Source organism: Rattus rattus, chromosome 5 (assembly GCF_011064425.1).
Source record: "Rattus rattus isolate New Zealand chromosome 5, Rrattus_CSIRO_v1, whole genome shotgun sequence".
Taxonomy (NCBI): domain Eukaryota; kingdom Metazoa; phylum Chordata; class Mammalia; order Rodentia; family Muridae; genus Rattus; species Rattus rattus.
In genome coordinates, this window is record NC_046158.1 from 90347617 (window position 1) to 90364134 (window position 16518).

General features: G+C 37.6%; 1 protein-coding gene across 1 annotated transcript; it reads right to left on the reverse strand.

The window, feature by feature from the left end:
* Positions 1 to 712: 712 nt before the first annotated feature.
* LOC116900576 (olfactory receptor 4F15-like) lies at positions 713 to 1639 on the reverse strand. The gene has a single exon (XM_032902299.1). It carries the CDS (start codon positions 1637 to 1639, stop codon positions 713 to 715), a length of 927 nt encoding a protein of 308 aa, XP_032758190.1.
* Between the last annotated feature and the right edge of the window lie 14879 nt (positions 1640 to 16518).

Below are 16518 nucleotides of genomic sequence, written 5' to 3' on the forward strand. Positions count from 1 at the left end.
GTCTTCCATAAGAATGAGGACAATAACTTGCCATCCAATACCAAGTGACCACCCTAAAATCATATACAAATGATAAATACTACATAGATTCATCCCATTATATGTAAATGTCATTCATTAATATATGTGTAACAATAATATAGAATATATGTGTAACAATAATATAGAAAAAAGACCATAAATTTGAGAAATAAGATGGGCATTTGAAGAGTTGAGGATTTTATTTAAAAATAAATTTTCAAAATAAATACAATAAATAATTAAAATATAGATAGTTATAGATTTTTCAGCAGTTGACCTTTATTACCAAATTGTCTACCTGTCCTAGTTTTAAAATTAATATCTTTACATTAAAGGAAGAATCACAATGATAGTAGAACAGCTTAAAGCCAGTACATTTATTGTTAGAACCAAACCACCTTTGTTATAAACACATGTAAAAGTAATTGTTGGCACAGTTATTTAAGGATCAAAAAGTTAATACAATATTTGATTCCTATTTGTTTTATAGAAATACCTTCTTTTCTTCATGGAAAACATTACTCATTATTTCGTAGAAACAAAATACTCACCTAACAGGAGGTGATTGTCTGAATGTACTCAAAGGATCTCTAACACAACTCAAAGGATCTCTAACAGGGATTGACTGTTAGGAATTTCCAGTACTCACTTAAGAATTTTATATCTCAACCAAGCCAGCTATATTGATTTTCTATAAAGCCAAGCGCTGACAAAACACTTTCCTGATGGCAATCTTCATATCTCTGTTCCTCAATGTATAGATAACTGGATTTAGAAAGGGGGTCAAAACTGCATCAAATATAGCTAGAAATTTATCTACATGTGTTGAAGGAGCAGGCCACACATAGAAAAAAATCAATGGGCCAAAAAACAAAACTACGACTATAATATGAGCCAACAGAGTAGAAAGGGCCTTAGATGAACATCCTGAGGACTGCTTCTGGACAGTGGTGAGGAGAAAGACATAGGAGATGATGAGTAAAAAGAATGCAATCAAGGAAATGAACCCACTATTGGCAGCAATCATGAACTCCAGTTTATAAGTATCTGTGCATGCAAGCTTGATGAGTCGTGGCATGTCACAATAAAAGCTGTCTAGTACGTTAGGGCCACAAAATGGCAAGTTTATAACAAAAGCCAACTGGGTTGATGAATGAATGAGGCCAATGATCCAAGCAGCAACTAATATTAATAGGCACATTCGTGGGCTCATGATGCTCAGATAACGTAAAGGTTTGCATATGGCCACATACCTGTCAAAGGCCATGGCTATGAGCAGTACCATCTCAGTGCCTCCAACAGCATGACTGAAGAAGACCTGACTGATACAGCCTCTGAAAGAGATGACTTTCTGCTTTCTGAAAAGATCACAAATCATTTTGGGGGCTGCAATGGAACAAAATATAAGATCAATAATAGAGAGATTAGCCAGTAGAAAGTACATGGGTGAATGCAGGTACGGGTCAGAGGTGACTGTAACAACTATGATGAAGTTCCCTGTCAAACTGGACACATAGAACAGACAAGAAAAGAAAAAAAGGAAAACCTGGGCCTCCCAGGAATTTGAAAGCCCCAACAGCACAAATTCAGACACTGCAGAATGATTTGCTCCAAACATTGGCCCAAATCAGAGGTTTGCTTCAATGTTACCTGAAGGGAAAAATAAGAATATTCATATTCTAGCATTTTCATAATCACTGTGAAAAGGTAAATTAACTGTGGAAGGCAAATATTACCTGAGCATTTTATAAAATTTGAATGGTATTCTGTTGTCCACAAGTGTTTTTACTACAAATGACAAAGCATTGCTGGAAAGAAGAGTTGCTGTAGAGCTCTAACACAAACAATTGTAAGAAATCCAGTCGACTGGTGTTCATATCACACCTGATCAAACACAAAAGCAAGAGCAATGGAGGCTGATGCGCTGAGTTAGTGCATTGGATATGAACCACCCTCTCACTCAAGTCAGAACAACTGGTCTTAGCTACCACGTATACAGGACAGACAATGGCTCTTGCACAGAAGAAGCTCTGATTTTGTTGCTTGAGCAAGAAATCACCCTTCTCTGTATTGTAATTTCAAAGATATCATTCATTCTTTCATATTCAAATCAAATGGCAACTTACCTGTCACCTCCTCCTCATGACCAACCCATACCTTCACTCATTTTATATCTGGTACACTTTCATGACGTTTGATCATTTATTTATTTATTTATTTATTTATTTATTTATTTATTTATTTATTTATTTTATACTCCAGATGTTATTCCCCTCCTGGTTCACCCTCCAACTGGCCACATCGCTGGTTGATTTTTTAAAAAAGAGATTTTTTTAGTCGATTAATGATTTAATTGAAAGAGTTCGAATCTATGAATTTATTCCATTCATCACGTAGAAAGAAACATTTTACTTGCTAGTAAGTAGAGACAAAAACAAAACGTATTTTAAAGTATTTAATCTCCTAGATTTATATTTTCACACACACACACACACACACACACACACACACACACACACACACACACACACACAATTAAAAGTAGACACTTAAAAGACCAGATTTCAAATGCTGGTTTTCAAATATAGAAAATTTAAGCAAGGAACAGTATTGGGAATGTGATGCTAAAATGAGACTCATGACAGTTCTTGCTCATCATTCAAATAAAAAGGAACTTGAGAAAATAAACAAATGGTGAAGAAATCACTAAGTTATTTGGGGAGATATTTCATAGAGACACAACAGCAAGAGCAAGAACTCTAAGGTATGAACTTATTTGCAATGTCCAAAGAACCATAAGGAGGTTAAAGAGGGTAACTGTGCAGGAAATGAGGGTCATGTAGATGAGGTCTAAGTGACAACAGGATCAAACATCATTCAAGCTCTAATAGACCATAATAAAGGCACTCTATCCATCAAAAATACTGCAAAATACCATGGCTAAACAGGACCACACAGGCTTTTCCATAACAAAGGACAAATTTATCAACTTAAAAATATCAAAACTGTATAACAAAAGCAAAATAGCAGAAAAATAAGGTTGTTTTTCTAAGAGTAAAAATTCTCATGTCAAAATAACTTTTCTATGCATCAAAAACAATACAGCAATGGCTCCAAGGTTTCAGACAACAAAGAACAAATGTGTATTTTGTGGGTATGTATAAATTCTCTTTTCTGGATACTGTCTGAGAATAGCAGCAAGTGTTTGGGCAACTGAAATGCCCACGTTAGGAAGCAACACAGAGCCTGAGATAGCCATCAATTATGAAAAAGGGTAGAATAGAACCAAAGAAAGAATTAAAGAACCCCTCCCCTCAAAAATGGTGTTTACTATTGAGACAACTAATCTACAAAGGAAGGAAGTGAGACAAAGAACTGACCAAAAGACATGGAGATGCACAGGACTTGTGTCTTCTGTGTCTTGAGGACAAGAGTTGCTGCCTGGAGGGCTCAGTCATCTCAGAACCTCTTTTGCTCCATAAAACCCAAGCTTGAATTATTTTTGTCCTCCAGGATATCCATTGTCTATAATCATGCCTTCTTTATTTTCTTATTTAAAGGCCATAAAATTAGAAACCACCTCTCCAAGCTTTCCATTTCTAAAAATGATTCTATAGTGTAAATTTACATGAACTTTGTCTCCTAAAACAGATCCTTACCCATTTGAAGTTCAGAGCTAAAGAAAATAGAGGTATTGGTTGCCTCCATTATAAAATAAGAGAAGACAAATTTCTGGCCCTGGGCGCATCACGAAAATACTTAACTTTTACAAAACTACTCTATGTAAGAATACAATATTAATCTTTTAAGGCCATTCAGGTGCCCCATCATTTCAACAGCGCATATTTCTCTGCTCCCAGATGAATGTATCAGGTCAAATGTTTAACCTGTGTACATGTCCATTTTTCCACAACTGAAAAACTCACAAACAATATCAGAATTTCAGCTACTCATTTCTTTGCCATTTTTTGTTCGTTTTTTTGGTTATCTCACCAAGAGTTAAGCATTCCAGTTGTTACCCATTTGTTCTCATTTTTCATGTCAATACCTATGCTTCTAGATTCTGGTTTGTATTTTTCCATGTGTATTATATAAATGTATTTTATGTGTGATGACCCAAATTAGGAAGGAAATAAAAAATAATAAAAACCTCAGTAAACATAATTCATAGAAAATGCTTGATTTTCCCCCATTTAATAATAGTTTAGCCATTAAGTTTTTAATGTGTGTAAATTATAATATTCTGAAAATAGACATGCAGGAAATGTTTCAAAACAGCTAAGTTTATTCTATCTCTTTTTTCTTGCAGTTATTCTATCTCTAATTTTGTGTCTATCATTTGGTTTTTTTTTTCAAAACCAGCCACAGAAAACTATAATATATTAATTATTTCTAGGGAATTTGTCTGTGAGTATAGAAACAAATCAAAATAAGTAGTCCTAACTCCCAACTGCTTCAGGTTATATACCTACTTTGATTCTCAAAGTAGTTAATGACAAACCCTTTACTATCTAAGCTTCAAAAATCTTCATCTATACTTAAAACTTCAGATTTTCCTTAAACTAAAGGTGCAGGGGTTTTTTTGAACAAGGTAAAAATCAATGTCTCCTGCCCTCTGCTTTTCCCCACAATTTACAGTGTGCTATTTTCTTCTGATTATGATCTGCTCCATCTTCTCTACATTATAATCAAACTAATGGTTTTTTTTAAAAAAAAAAAAACTTACGTTATATCTACAGGTAAGAGTCTGCCACTTGGCTCCCTTACTGGAATTGAATTGAGACAGGTGTCCAGTTTGTTTTGTTGTGTTCCTTCCATCTTTCAGCTACCTATTTCCAAAAGGCAGCATCTTCCAGTCAGAGAATTCCCCAATAACTGAGTTTTGGCATACACCACTGTGATTATAGAAAAAAAGCTGATCAAATAAAAGAGGACATTAATTAGTGTGGAGATTAATGACCAGGTGCTGCTAGAAAGCCTAAATTTGCCAATTTTGTTCATATGACCCAGGGAATTGTCACTGAAATCCAATTGGTTTGGTGAGAATAACCAATGAAAATCTCCTAATTGGTCATTGGGGAGGAAGGAAAAGTGAAATAGCAAACTCTTAGACCACCACCACTGATGGTAGGATCTGTCAATTTGAACTTGATCACTGGTGACTTAAAATAAAGCAGAGTATCTGAGGAAGGGAGAAACGGTCAAGATCACATGAAACTCACTATATAGAGCACATAATCCAGAACAGTCCAAATTTTTTATTTCTTTTGCACTACAAAGTGGTCAACTATTCTATAATCTCCAAAATTACACCAGAAGTTACTTTCTTAATTTCCACTAGATTGTAAGTTCTTTGAAAGTAAATACCTGCACATGGAGTTTATTGACTCCTCTTGTTCTTCAAGTCCAAGGACCTTCAAGCCCCACAATACATACATGTAAGCACACACAGCATTTTAATATGTTCCAGATAACAGTGTTCCTAAAGGTGTGAACAGTATATAGGAGAGGAACAAAGAAAAAGACTGAGTAAGTCTACTGATGAGGCTATAGACAGACTTCCTGGACGAACCAGCACTTTAATAAAGACTAGAAACTGAGTCAGAGATGAGGGAAGTAAGGATTAATTCTAACAGCATATTGAAAGATCAGAGGATGTTGTGTTCAGCATTGTGTGTGTGTTGCTGTGTGTTTATTTTTATTATTGTATTTTAAATTATTTATGGAAGTATATAGTATATGCTCAGTATATTCACTTCTATACTCCCCTAGTCGCTCTTATCCTTACTTCTTCTCTTTCAATATTTCTTTTATTCTCCCTAGACATTTCAGTGTCATAAACACATATATGATTTTAAGAATCTGTATAAAGTCTAAGAACCACAAGTATTAGAAAATGGATATTTGTCTTAATGAATTAATTCAATTAATACGATTATTTCCAGTTATATTCATTTTCCTACAAATGACATATTTTTATTCCTTTTTATGGCTGAAAATTTTTCATTGTGTATATATACAATCTTTTTCTTATCCATTATTCTTTTGTGTAACACCTAGCTATTTTGAACAATGCTGCAAAAAAGCACTGACGTAGAAGTATCTCTGTGATGTATCATCTCCAAGTCTTCCAGGGGAATACACAAGAGTGGTCTATGTGTCTCAGTCTTACAGTACACACACACACACACACACACACACACACACACACACACAAGTTTTTTTTAAAGAAAACTTCCAATGTCTGGGCTAGTTTATGCCTTCCACCAGCATAAGTGTACAGGATCAGGAATTAATATTTATTAATATTTATTTTCTTTTTTCTAATCTTTATTAGTTTTTTGAGAATTTTGTAAAGTGTATTATAATTATATCCATTCCCTCCCCAGGTCGTCCCAGATCTACCTCCAGCTTCCTAACTTCCGAACCTTGTAACTTACCAAGTACAGTTGATGGTGCCCATATAGCTTCACGTGTGGCCTTCCACTGCAGGGTAGTCAACCCTCCAAGGTCGCACTACTAAGAAAACTAACTCTTCCCTTCCCAGCAGTGATCAATTGCCAACAGCTCTGAACTAGAGGTTGAATTAATGCCCACCTCCCCTTCTCCATGCTGGAATTTTCTCTGCCTTTTACTTGCTTGCTTTCCTTTCTTTCTTTCTTTCTTTCTTTCTTTCTTTCTTTCTTTCTTTCTTTCCTTCTTTCTTTTTCTTTCTTTCTTTGTTACTAATTAAATTTATTTATTTATTCACTTTGCATCCCAATATCATCCCCCTTTGTCCCCATTTCAATCTCCCCTTCTCCTTTATGAAGAGGGATCCCCCTTAGCTCCACCTCCAACCCACCCCACACCCCAATGCAAGACTAAGCAGACTAAGCATATGCTCTCCCAGACAAGACAGACCATTTTAAGGATCCAGTTCCACAGGCAAGAGGCAGACAACAGATTCAGGGACAGCTCCTGCCCCAGTTGTTGGGATACCTGCATGAAGATTAAGCTGCTCTTATGTTACATGTGCTACATATATGCAAGAGGCCTAGATGCAGCCTGTTTTTGGCTGGTGGTTCAGTCTGGAATACTCCAATGGTGAGGTGACTTTGTTGGTCCTTCTCCGGAGGTTTTGTCCTCTTTGGGTTCCTCAATCCCTCCTTCAACCCTTCTGTAGGACTCCCCAAGCTCCATCTACTGTTTAGCTGTGGGTCCCTGCATCTCTTTCCATTGGCTGCTGGGTGGAGCCTCTGAGAACAGGTAAACTAGCTCCTGTCTGCAAGTATAACAGAGTATCATTAATAGTGTCAGAGATAGGTTCTTGACCATGGCAAGGGTCTAAATTTAGGGCAGTCATTGGTTGCCCATATCCTCCATCTCTGTTCTGTCTTTGTCCCTAGACTTTCTGTAGGCAAGACACATTTCGGTTCAAAGGTTTGTGTGTGAATTACTATCCTTAACCCTACCCTAAGACTTCTACCTGGCTAGAGGAAGTGGCCACTCCTGGATCCATATCACCCACTGCTAGGAGTCTCAGCTAGAGTTGTCCCCATAGACTCCTGGGACTTCTACCCATCCCAAGTCTCTGGCACGTCCTAGATTACTCCACCCATCCTGACCACCTTTTTACCTTCACTCTACCTTGTTCTCCTTATATTTGGTCCCACCTCCTGCCCCTCTTCCCTCCCTATCCCCTCTCTCTCACAGTTCTTTCCTTCCATCCACCTCCTATGTATATTTTGTTCCCTGTTCTGAGAAAGAGATTCAACCATCCTTCCCTGGGTCTTTGCTGTTATTTGACTTCTTAGGGTCGGCTGATTATAGCATGGTTATCCTGTACTTTGTGGTTAATATCCACTTATAAGTGAGCACCGTACATGTGCCTTTGAGTCTGGGTTACCTCACTCAGAATGACATTTTCTCTTTTTTTCACTTTTGTTAAGGAATGATTTACTGTAGCAAGTGAGAATTCCAACCAAATCCATGGCTAAGGTATCAGGCGATGATGTAGGAGTTTCTAGTTGGAAACTTTCCTAGAATAAGCTGTGATTTGGGACCACTGAGTAAAGGTTCATTCCCTACTACACAAGTCTCTGCCTATAAGGCACGTGAACTATCCATATATTCCATAAAGGCAGCTATCTCTTGAAAAATCATTAGGTCCCATAGCACTCCTTTTGAAAAATACACAAATCTATTTCCTATATCTGCCATATCATTGATGAGATTCCAAATCAGGATTGTAATCAGGATTGTGGCTCAAGGGTATGAACCAGTTTCATGTGGTTTGGATCTTTTGCTCCATCTTAATCTTCAGCCTATGGAAGTTGAACCTTGATCTGAGAAGATCTCCCAACACTTGAATGTGGGTGAATTACATTAAGTGTTCAACAACTGGTGCTAAGGACTCTAATCCAAACAGAATCATAAATGTTGATGTCTTCCTGATGTATGCATCTGAGCTCTTTCCCTTAAGCTGCTGTTTAGGACTGTTGTAAAGGTAATTTGCATAAAGTTGGTCTGTCAACCAAATAACACATATGAAAAAGTTTGGAGGTAAAGTCCTAGAATGGCACAATATTTTTAACCATGTGGAACTTGGGAGATGGGGAGGTGGGTAGTAGCTGAGAAGTGAATGTTGTACAATTCATTTGATTTTATGGAAACCAGACGACACGGTTCATGGCCCACATTTACGCTATGACCACACCAAATGATTCTTAAATTAGTAGTCCAGTCCATGGATAATCCACCAGTAGTGTATTCATCAAAAACTTTGACATATATACTGATACTACCTGGCACCTAAGCTAGAAAATGGAAACAGAGAGACAAAGAACAGAGTAATAGATCAGGGATTGGACATCAATTCAGGACATTCCCAGAATAAGGAGCTTTTGTTCATAGTTCTGCTAGGAAATGCTGCCACTTTCCTAAGATAATAGGGATCCTGTAAAGTATGAGAAAGACTCAGGCAGTAGCTTTGTGAGGCACTGATTCAGGCATTTATATACTGTCTAAAATGAATTGTCTCTAACAGCTGCTATGTATTCTGCTGTGCCAGAAGGTCCCCAGGTCTGAGGAGTGGTAATACACATGTCTATTTTCCTGAGGCATGGGTATTATATGATCATATGAACTGGTTGTCTGCTTCATGATGACTGCTCAAGAATGAGGCCCTAGTGAGTAGACACAGTTAAGGAAAACAGACCATAAAACCTACCTACAGTGTTCTGGTTCCATCATCTGTCCTTAGCAAAATGTTTAGGTGTCTTGTCTTCACTCATCTAGAAACTTGAATGAAAATTGGTACCAAGTATCAGAAATCCCTGCACCATAAGAATGACATTCTCCAGTTCGTCCATTTGCCTGTAAAATTCATGATGTCCTTGTTTTTTAAGGCTGAGTAGCATTCCCTTGTGTAAATGAACCACATTTTCTTTATCCACTCTTCAGTTGAGGGACATCTGAGTTGTTTCTAGTTTCAGGGTATTACAAATAAGACTTTTGTGACCATAGTAGATAAAGTATCCTTCTGGGATGGTAGACCATCTTCTGGGTATATACCCAGAAGTGGTATAGCTGAGTCTTGATATGGAACTACTCCCAATTTTCTGAGAAACCCCCAAATTAATTTCAAGTGCACTTATACAAGTTTGCACTCCCACCAGCAGTGAAGAAGTGTTTCCTTTGTTCCACAACCTTGCTAGTATGTGCTCTCCCTTAAGTTTAATCATTCTGATGTCTGTAAGGTAGAATCTGAGAGTCAATTTTATTTCCACTTCCCTGATGACTAAGGATGATAAACATCTCTTTAGGTGCTTCTCAACCATTTGGGATTCCTTTGTTGAAATTCTATTTAGTTATGTACTCTACTTTTCTTTCTTTTTTTTTTTTACTTTTAATTTTATTTTTCGTGGATATCTTATTTTTCATTTCAAATGTTATCCCCTTTCCCCCTTCCCCCATTACCCCTACACCCTAACCCTCCTTCTATGAGGATGCTCTTACTCCAATCCATCTGCTTCAACCTCAATGCCCTGGGCATTACCCTACATTAGGGAATCAAACAGCACAGGACCAAGGGCTTTTCTTCCTATCAGTGCTAGATAATGCCATTCTCTGCTACATATGTGGCTGGAGTCATGGGTTCCTCCAAGTGTAGTCATTTGTTGGAAGTTTAGTCCCTGGGAGCTTTGGTGGGGTCTGGTTGGTGGATATTGTTGTTCTTCCCACAGTGTTGCAAACCCCTTGAACTCCTTCAGTCTTTTCTTTAACTCTTCCATTGAAGTCCTCTTGTTTGGTTCAACAGTTAGCTGCAACTATCATCATCTGTATCAGTAAGGCTCTGGAAGAGACTCTCAGGAGATACCCATATCTGGCTCCTGTCAGCAAGCACTTCTTGGCATCAGGAATAATTGACAGGGTTTGATGGCTGCATATGGGATGGATCCTCAGATGAAACAGTCTCTGGATGACCTTTTCTTCAGTTCTTACTCCACTCTGTCCCTGTACTTCCTCCCATGAGTATTTTGTTCTCCCTTATAAGAAGGAGTGAAACATCCACACTTTGGTCTTCCCTCTTCTTGAGCTTCATATTATGACCTGTGAATTTTTTCTGAGACATTCTAAATTTTTCAACTAATTTTCATTTATCAGTGAGTATATACCATGTGTGTTCTTTGTGACTAGGTTACCTTACTCAGGATGATACTTTCTAGTTCCATCTATTTGCCTGAGAATTTCATGTAGCCATTGTTTGTAACAGCTGAGTAGTACTCCATTGTGTAGATGTACCACATTGTCTGTTTCCATTCCTCTATTGAAGGACATCTGGGTTCTTTCCATCTCCTAGCTATTATAAATAAGACTGCTATGAACATAGTGGAGCATGTGTCCTTGTTATATGTTGGAGATTCTTTTGGGAGTATGCTCAGGAGTGGTATAGCTGGGTACTCAGGTAGTACTATGTTCAAATTTCAGAGGAACCTCCAGACTGACTTCCAGAGTGGTTGTAACAGCTTGCAACCCCACCAACAATGGAGTAGTGCTCCTATTTCTCCATATCCTCACCAGCTTCTACTGTGACCTGAGTTTTTGATCTTAGCCATTCTACCTGGTATGAGGTAGTATCTCAGGGTTGTTTTGATTGGATTTGCCTGATGATTAAGAATGTTGAACATATTTTAGATGCTTCTCAGCCATTTGGTATTTGTCAGTTGAGAATTCTTTGTTTAACTCTGTACCCCCTTTTTTATTAGGATTATTTGTTTCTCTGGAGTCTAACTTCTTGAGTTCTTTGTATATATTAGATATTAGCCATCTATCAGATGTAGGATTGGTAAAGACCTTTTCCCAATCTGTTGTTTGCAGTTTTGTTCTAATGACAGTGTCCTTTGCCTTACAGAAGCTCTGCAATTTTATGAGGTCCCATTTGTTGATCTTAGAGCATAAGCCAATGGTGTTCTGTTCAGGAAATTTTCTGTGCCTATGTGTTCAAGGCTCTTCCCCACTTTCTCTTCTATTAATTTCAGTGTATCTGGTTTTATGCCAAGGTCTTTCACCCACTTGGACTTGAGCTTTATAAAGGAGGTAAAAAATGGGTCATTTGCATTTTTCTACATGCTGAACTCCAGTTGAACCAGCACCATTTATTGAAAATGCTATCTTTTTTCTGTTGGAGAGTTATAGATCCTATGTCAAATATCAAGTGACCATAGGTGTGTGGGTTTATCACTGGGTATTCAGTTCTATTCCATTGATCTACCAGCCTGTCTCTGTACAAATACCATACAGTTATTATCACTATTGCTCTCGTATACAGCTTGAGGTCAAGGATCATAATTCCCCCAGAAGTTCCTTTATTGTTGAGGATACTTTTCTCTATCCTGGGGTTTTTGTTATTCCAGATGAATTTGCAAATTGCTTTTCTAACTCTATGAAGAATTGAGTTGGAATTTTGATGGAAATTGCATTGAATCTGTAGATTGCTTTCCACAAGATGGCCATTTTTACTATATTAATCTTGCCAATCCATGAGCACAGGAGATCTTTCCATCCTCTGAGATCTTTGATTTCTTTCTTCAGAGACTTGAAGTTCTTGTCTTACAGATCTTTCACTTGCTTGATTAGAGTCACACCAAGTTATTTTATATTGTTTGTCATTATTGTGAATTGTGTCATTTCCCTAATTTCTTTCTCAGCCTGTTTATCTTTTGAGTAGAGGAAGCCTACTGATTTGTTTAATTTAATTTTAGATGCAGCCACTATGTGAAAGTTATTTATCACCTGTAGGAGTTCTCTGATGGAATTTTTGGGGTCACTTAAGTGTACTATTATATCATCTTCAAATAGTGATATTTTAACTTCTTCCTTTCCAATTTCATTTGATCTCTTTTTGTTTTCTAATCACTCTGGCTAGGACTTCAAGTAATATACTGAATAGTAAAGAGAGAGAGAGAGAGAGAGAGAGAGAGAGAGAGAGAGAGAATAGACATCCTTGTTCAGTTCCTGATTTTAATGAGATTGCTTCAAGTTTCTCTCCATTTAGTTTGCTGTTGGGTACTGGTTTGCTATATATTGCTTTTGCTATGTTTAGGTATGGCCTTGAATTCCTAATCTTTCCAGGACTTTTATCATGAAGGGGTGTTGAATTTTGTCAAATGCTTTCTCAGAATCTAATGAAATGATCATATGGGTTTTGCCTTGAGTTTGTTTATATAGTGGATTCCATTGATGGATTTCCATATATTGAACTATCCCTGCATCCCTGGGATGAAGGCTACTTGATCATGGTAAATGAATCTTTTAATATGTTCTTGGATTTGGTTTGCAAGAATTTTATTGAATAATTTTGCATTGATATTCATGAGGGAAATTGATCTGAAGTTCTCTTTTTCATAGGGTCTATGTGTAGTTTAGGTATAAGTTTAATTGTGGGTTCAAATAATGAATTGAATAGTGTTCCTTCTGTTTCTACTTTGTGGAATTGTTTGAAGAGCATTGGTATTAGGTCTTCTTTGAAGGACTGATAGTATTGTGCACTAAACCCATCTGATCCTGGGCTCTTTTTGGTTGGGAGACTTTTAATAACTGCTTCTATTTCTTTAGAAATTATGGATTACAGCTCTAAGTTGATTATTTCTTGCCAGTAAACCTCTTCCTGAAACTCAAGCCAGTGAACCATTATAGAAATCAAAGGACAAAGAACAAACTTACAATACTTGTAGGAGCACTTGAAACACCTTAGTACCTATTGTCTGACTCAGTGAAACAAAATTAATGATGCAGATGATTCCTGATCTTGTGATTTTCATCACAGCATTGACACACTTGCACATGACTGGGATCCTCAGGAACTGAGCCACCAATGAGGTAGCATATTCTAGCTGGTAGAACCCCTTCTCCCCTAACACATATACAGCAGGGGACTGCCTGGTCTGGCTTCAGTGAGAGAAGTACCTAATTCTAAAGACACTTGAAGCACCATGGAGTGGGCAGACCTGGCTGGGTGAGGTAGGGGTGTAGAGGTGACATTCAAAGATGGGGAGGGGTAGGAATGGGATGAAGAACTGTTGGAGGGAAGACTGGGATGGAGATAATGACTAGAATATAAAAGAAGATTAAAGATGATTTTTTAAAAAGGGATGGATTTACTACCATATCACTGGGGTAAGCCAGAATACTAATAGCAGCACTTGAAGCACCTTAGTACATTCTATGCACAAACTCACAGTGTGAAAACAAGTGGTGCTTTGATTTCTCTTTCCAAATATTACAATTTTATTGAGTTTCACTCTAATGTAGAAATATTCAAAAAGAAAAGAGATCCTAATCACAGTGTCCCCCCTCCTCTCCTTCCACTTCCCCACTCTCACCTTACCTCAGTACCCCCACCCCCAATCCATCTATCCTTTTTTTTCCTCAGAAAAAAAGGAGGCCTCCTAAGGATATCAACCAGACTTGACAAACCAAGTTGCAGTAGGACTGGGTGTATCTTCAACAAATGAGGCTAAAAAAGGCAGCCGTGTTGTGGAAAGCTGATCCAAAGGCAGATAACAGAGTCAGAGATAGCCCTTGCTCATGATGTTAGGAGTCCCACATGAAGACCAAGTTGCACAACTGTTATATATGTGCAGAAGGTGTAAGTCAGTCACAGGCATGCTCTCTGGTTGGTTATTCAGTTTCTGTGAACTCCAATTGGCCCAGGTTAGTTGATTCTATAGGTTTTCTTATTGTGTCTTTGATGCTTGACCTCCTTAAATAACTCCCTCACCCCTTTTCCACAGAATTTCCCAAGCTCTGCCTAATGTTTGGCTGTTGTTCTCTGCATCTGTTTAATCAAAAAAAAAATGAATTGATAAAAACACAAACAAAGCAAAAAAGAAAAACAAATAAACAAAATGAAGGCCCAAATGGGGGGTACTTGAATCTCACTGAGGAGGAGAAATCAATTACACATCAGTGGATGATGGAGAGATGGGACTCAGTTATGGAATGGATGGGGATGGCCACAGGTGGGATCAGGTAGGGGGAGGATGGAAGAAGAGAGTGCTGGGATAGACAACTGTATTGGGGACTGGGATAGCATTTCCAGGACAAGCTAGACCTAGGATCATGGAAATTATCAGGAATCTATGAGGATGACCATAGATAAGACTCCTAGCAATGGGGAACCTGAATCAGCCATGTCCAGTAAAGAGGTAAGACTTCCAATGGAGGGATTAGGACACCAACCCAGGAAACCCTTAGACCCACAATTTGTCCTGCCTACAAGATATGCATGGGTAATGGTGAAGAAGAATTTGAAGAAAAGGCCAATGAATGAGACACCCAACTAGAGACTCATGCCATGAGAGAGAGTCCATACCCGACACTATTAATGGTATTCTGCTATACTTGCAGACAAGAGCCTAGCAAAACTGTTATCAGAGAGGCTTAAAACAGCAATTGTTGGAAACTGATGTAGAGACCCACAACAAATCATTAAATGGAATTTGAAAAATCCTGTAGAAGGAAGGAAGGAAGGATTGAAGGAGCCAGAGGGGTAAAAAAAAACCTACAGAATCAACTAACCTGGGCTTATTGGGGTTCTTAGAGACTAAACTGCCAACCAGAGAGCCTGCATGGGACTGACCTAGGCCCTCTGCATGCACGCACACACACACACACACACACACACACACACACACACACACATATGCCGGGATAGACAACTGTATTGTGGGCTGGTCTAGCATTTCCAGGACAAACTAAACCTAGGATCATGGAAACTCTCAGGACTCTATAAGGATGACCCTAGATAAGACCTTAGATATATATGCAGTTGCACAGATAGGACTTCATGTGGGACTGTAAAGCTGAAGCAAGGCCTGTCTCTAACTATATTGCCTACCTTTGCTTTCCATTCCTTTAATTGGGCTGCCTTGTCTAGCCTCAATGAAAGAAGTTGCTCCCAGTCTGAATGCAACTTAATATGCCAAGGCTGCTTTCTATCTACCTGAGGCCTCCCTTTTCTGAGGAGAAATGGAGGAGAGTAGGAGGGGTAGGCTGGGGTGGGGGTGGGATAGGACAGGAAACTGCAATCGGGATGTAAAGTAAATAAATAACTTAATCAATAAACCTATGAAAAAGAAATAAAATTTGAATGTATTTGAAGAGAGTCATACTAATCAAGCAGAAAAATTGTGAGTTTTTTCTTTTTCAGTTTCTTGTTAGTATTCCAAAATCGCTTTCAAATCTTCTACCTAAATATGCATCAATCATTCTCCTTTGTGTATTCTCTTGATACACACCTTGTGTCTCTTGGACACCCTTCTACAACTAAAAACCTCCAAACATGTATTTTGTACAGACTACAGGAGACAGACAAGTTAGTTTAGTAAGCCTTTAAGAGTGCACTAAAATCTATCCAGAAATTCCTGCATCTGACACAATTTATACTTTGATAGTTTATACAATCCTAAGGTTATCCTATAATACCTAAACAAATATACATATTAGCAACATTGAATGTATTCAGCATGGTTTATACTGATATATATATATATATAAATATATATATCACATATGTATATATAAGGTATATGTATGTGTGCTAATGTGTTCAGATATAACAATAATAATTAAGGAAACCATGAATAACAAAAGGAATGAAAGAGGCCAGGGATGACTTGAAGCAGAGAGACAATAGAAATTATTTTGAATACAATTTTCATGTGTGAAATACACACATTAAAAAAAAGAGAGAAACTTTCCTTGTTCTAGAGCACTTAATGCACCAGTTACGTCAAGTAAAAATCATTCCTTAGGAATGTAGTTTAAAGATTATTATAATCTTTGTTTTGTAAATATATGTGCTTCACTGTTTTGAGGAGAGTGTTCTTGCCTGAGTAGATGAAAAATATGTCTATATAATTGATACATGAAATATATATATGCAAAGATTTTTCTAAGTTTGATGAGCAATAAACATCTACATTCAATGACGACAGACAATATTACATCTAT

Excerpts from the sequence above, each read along its gene's own strand:
- LOC116900576 (XM_032902299.1), bottom strand. The coding sequence starts at position 1,639 with ATGTTTGGAGCAAATCATTCTGCAGTGTCTGAATTTGTGCTGTTGGGG.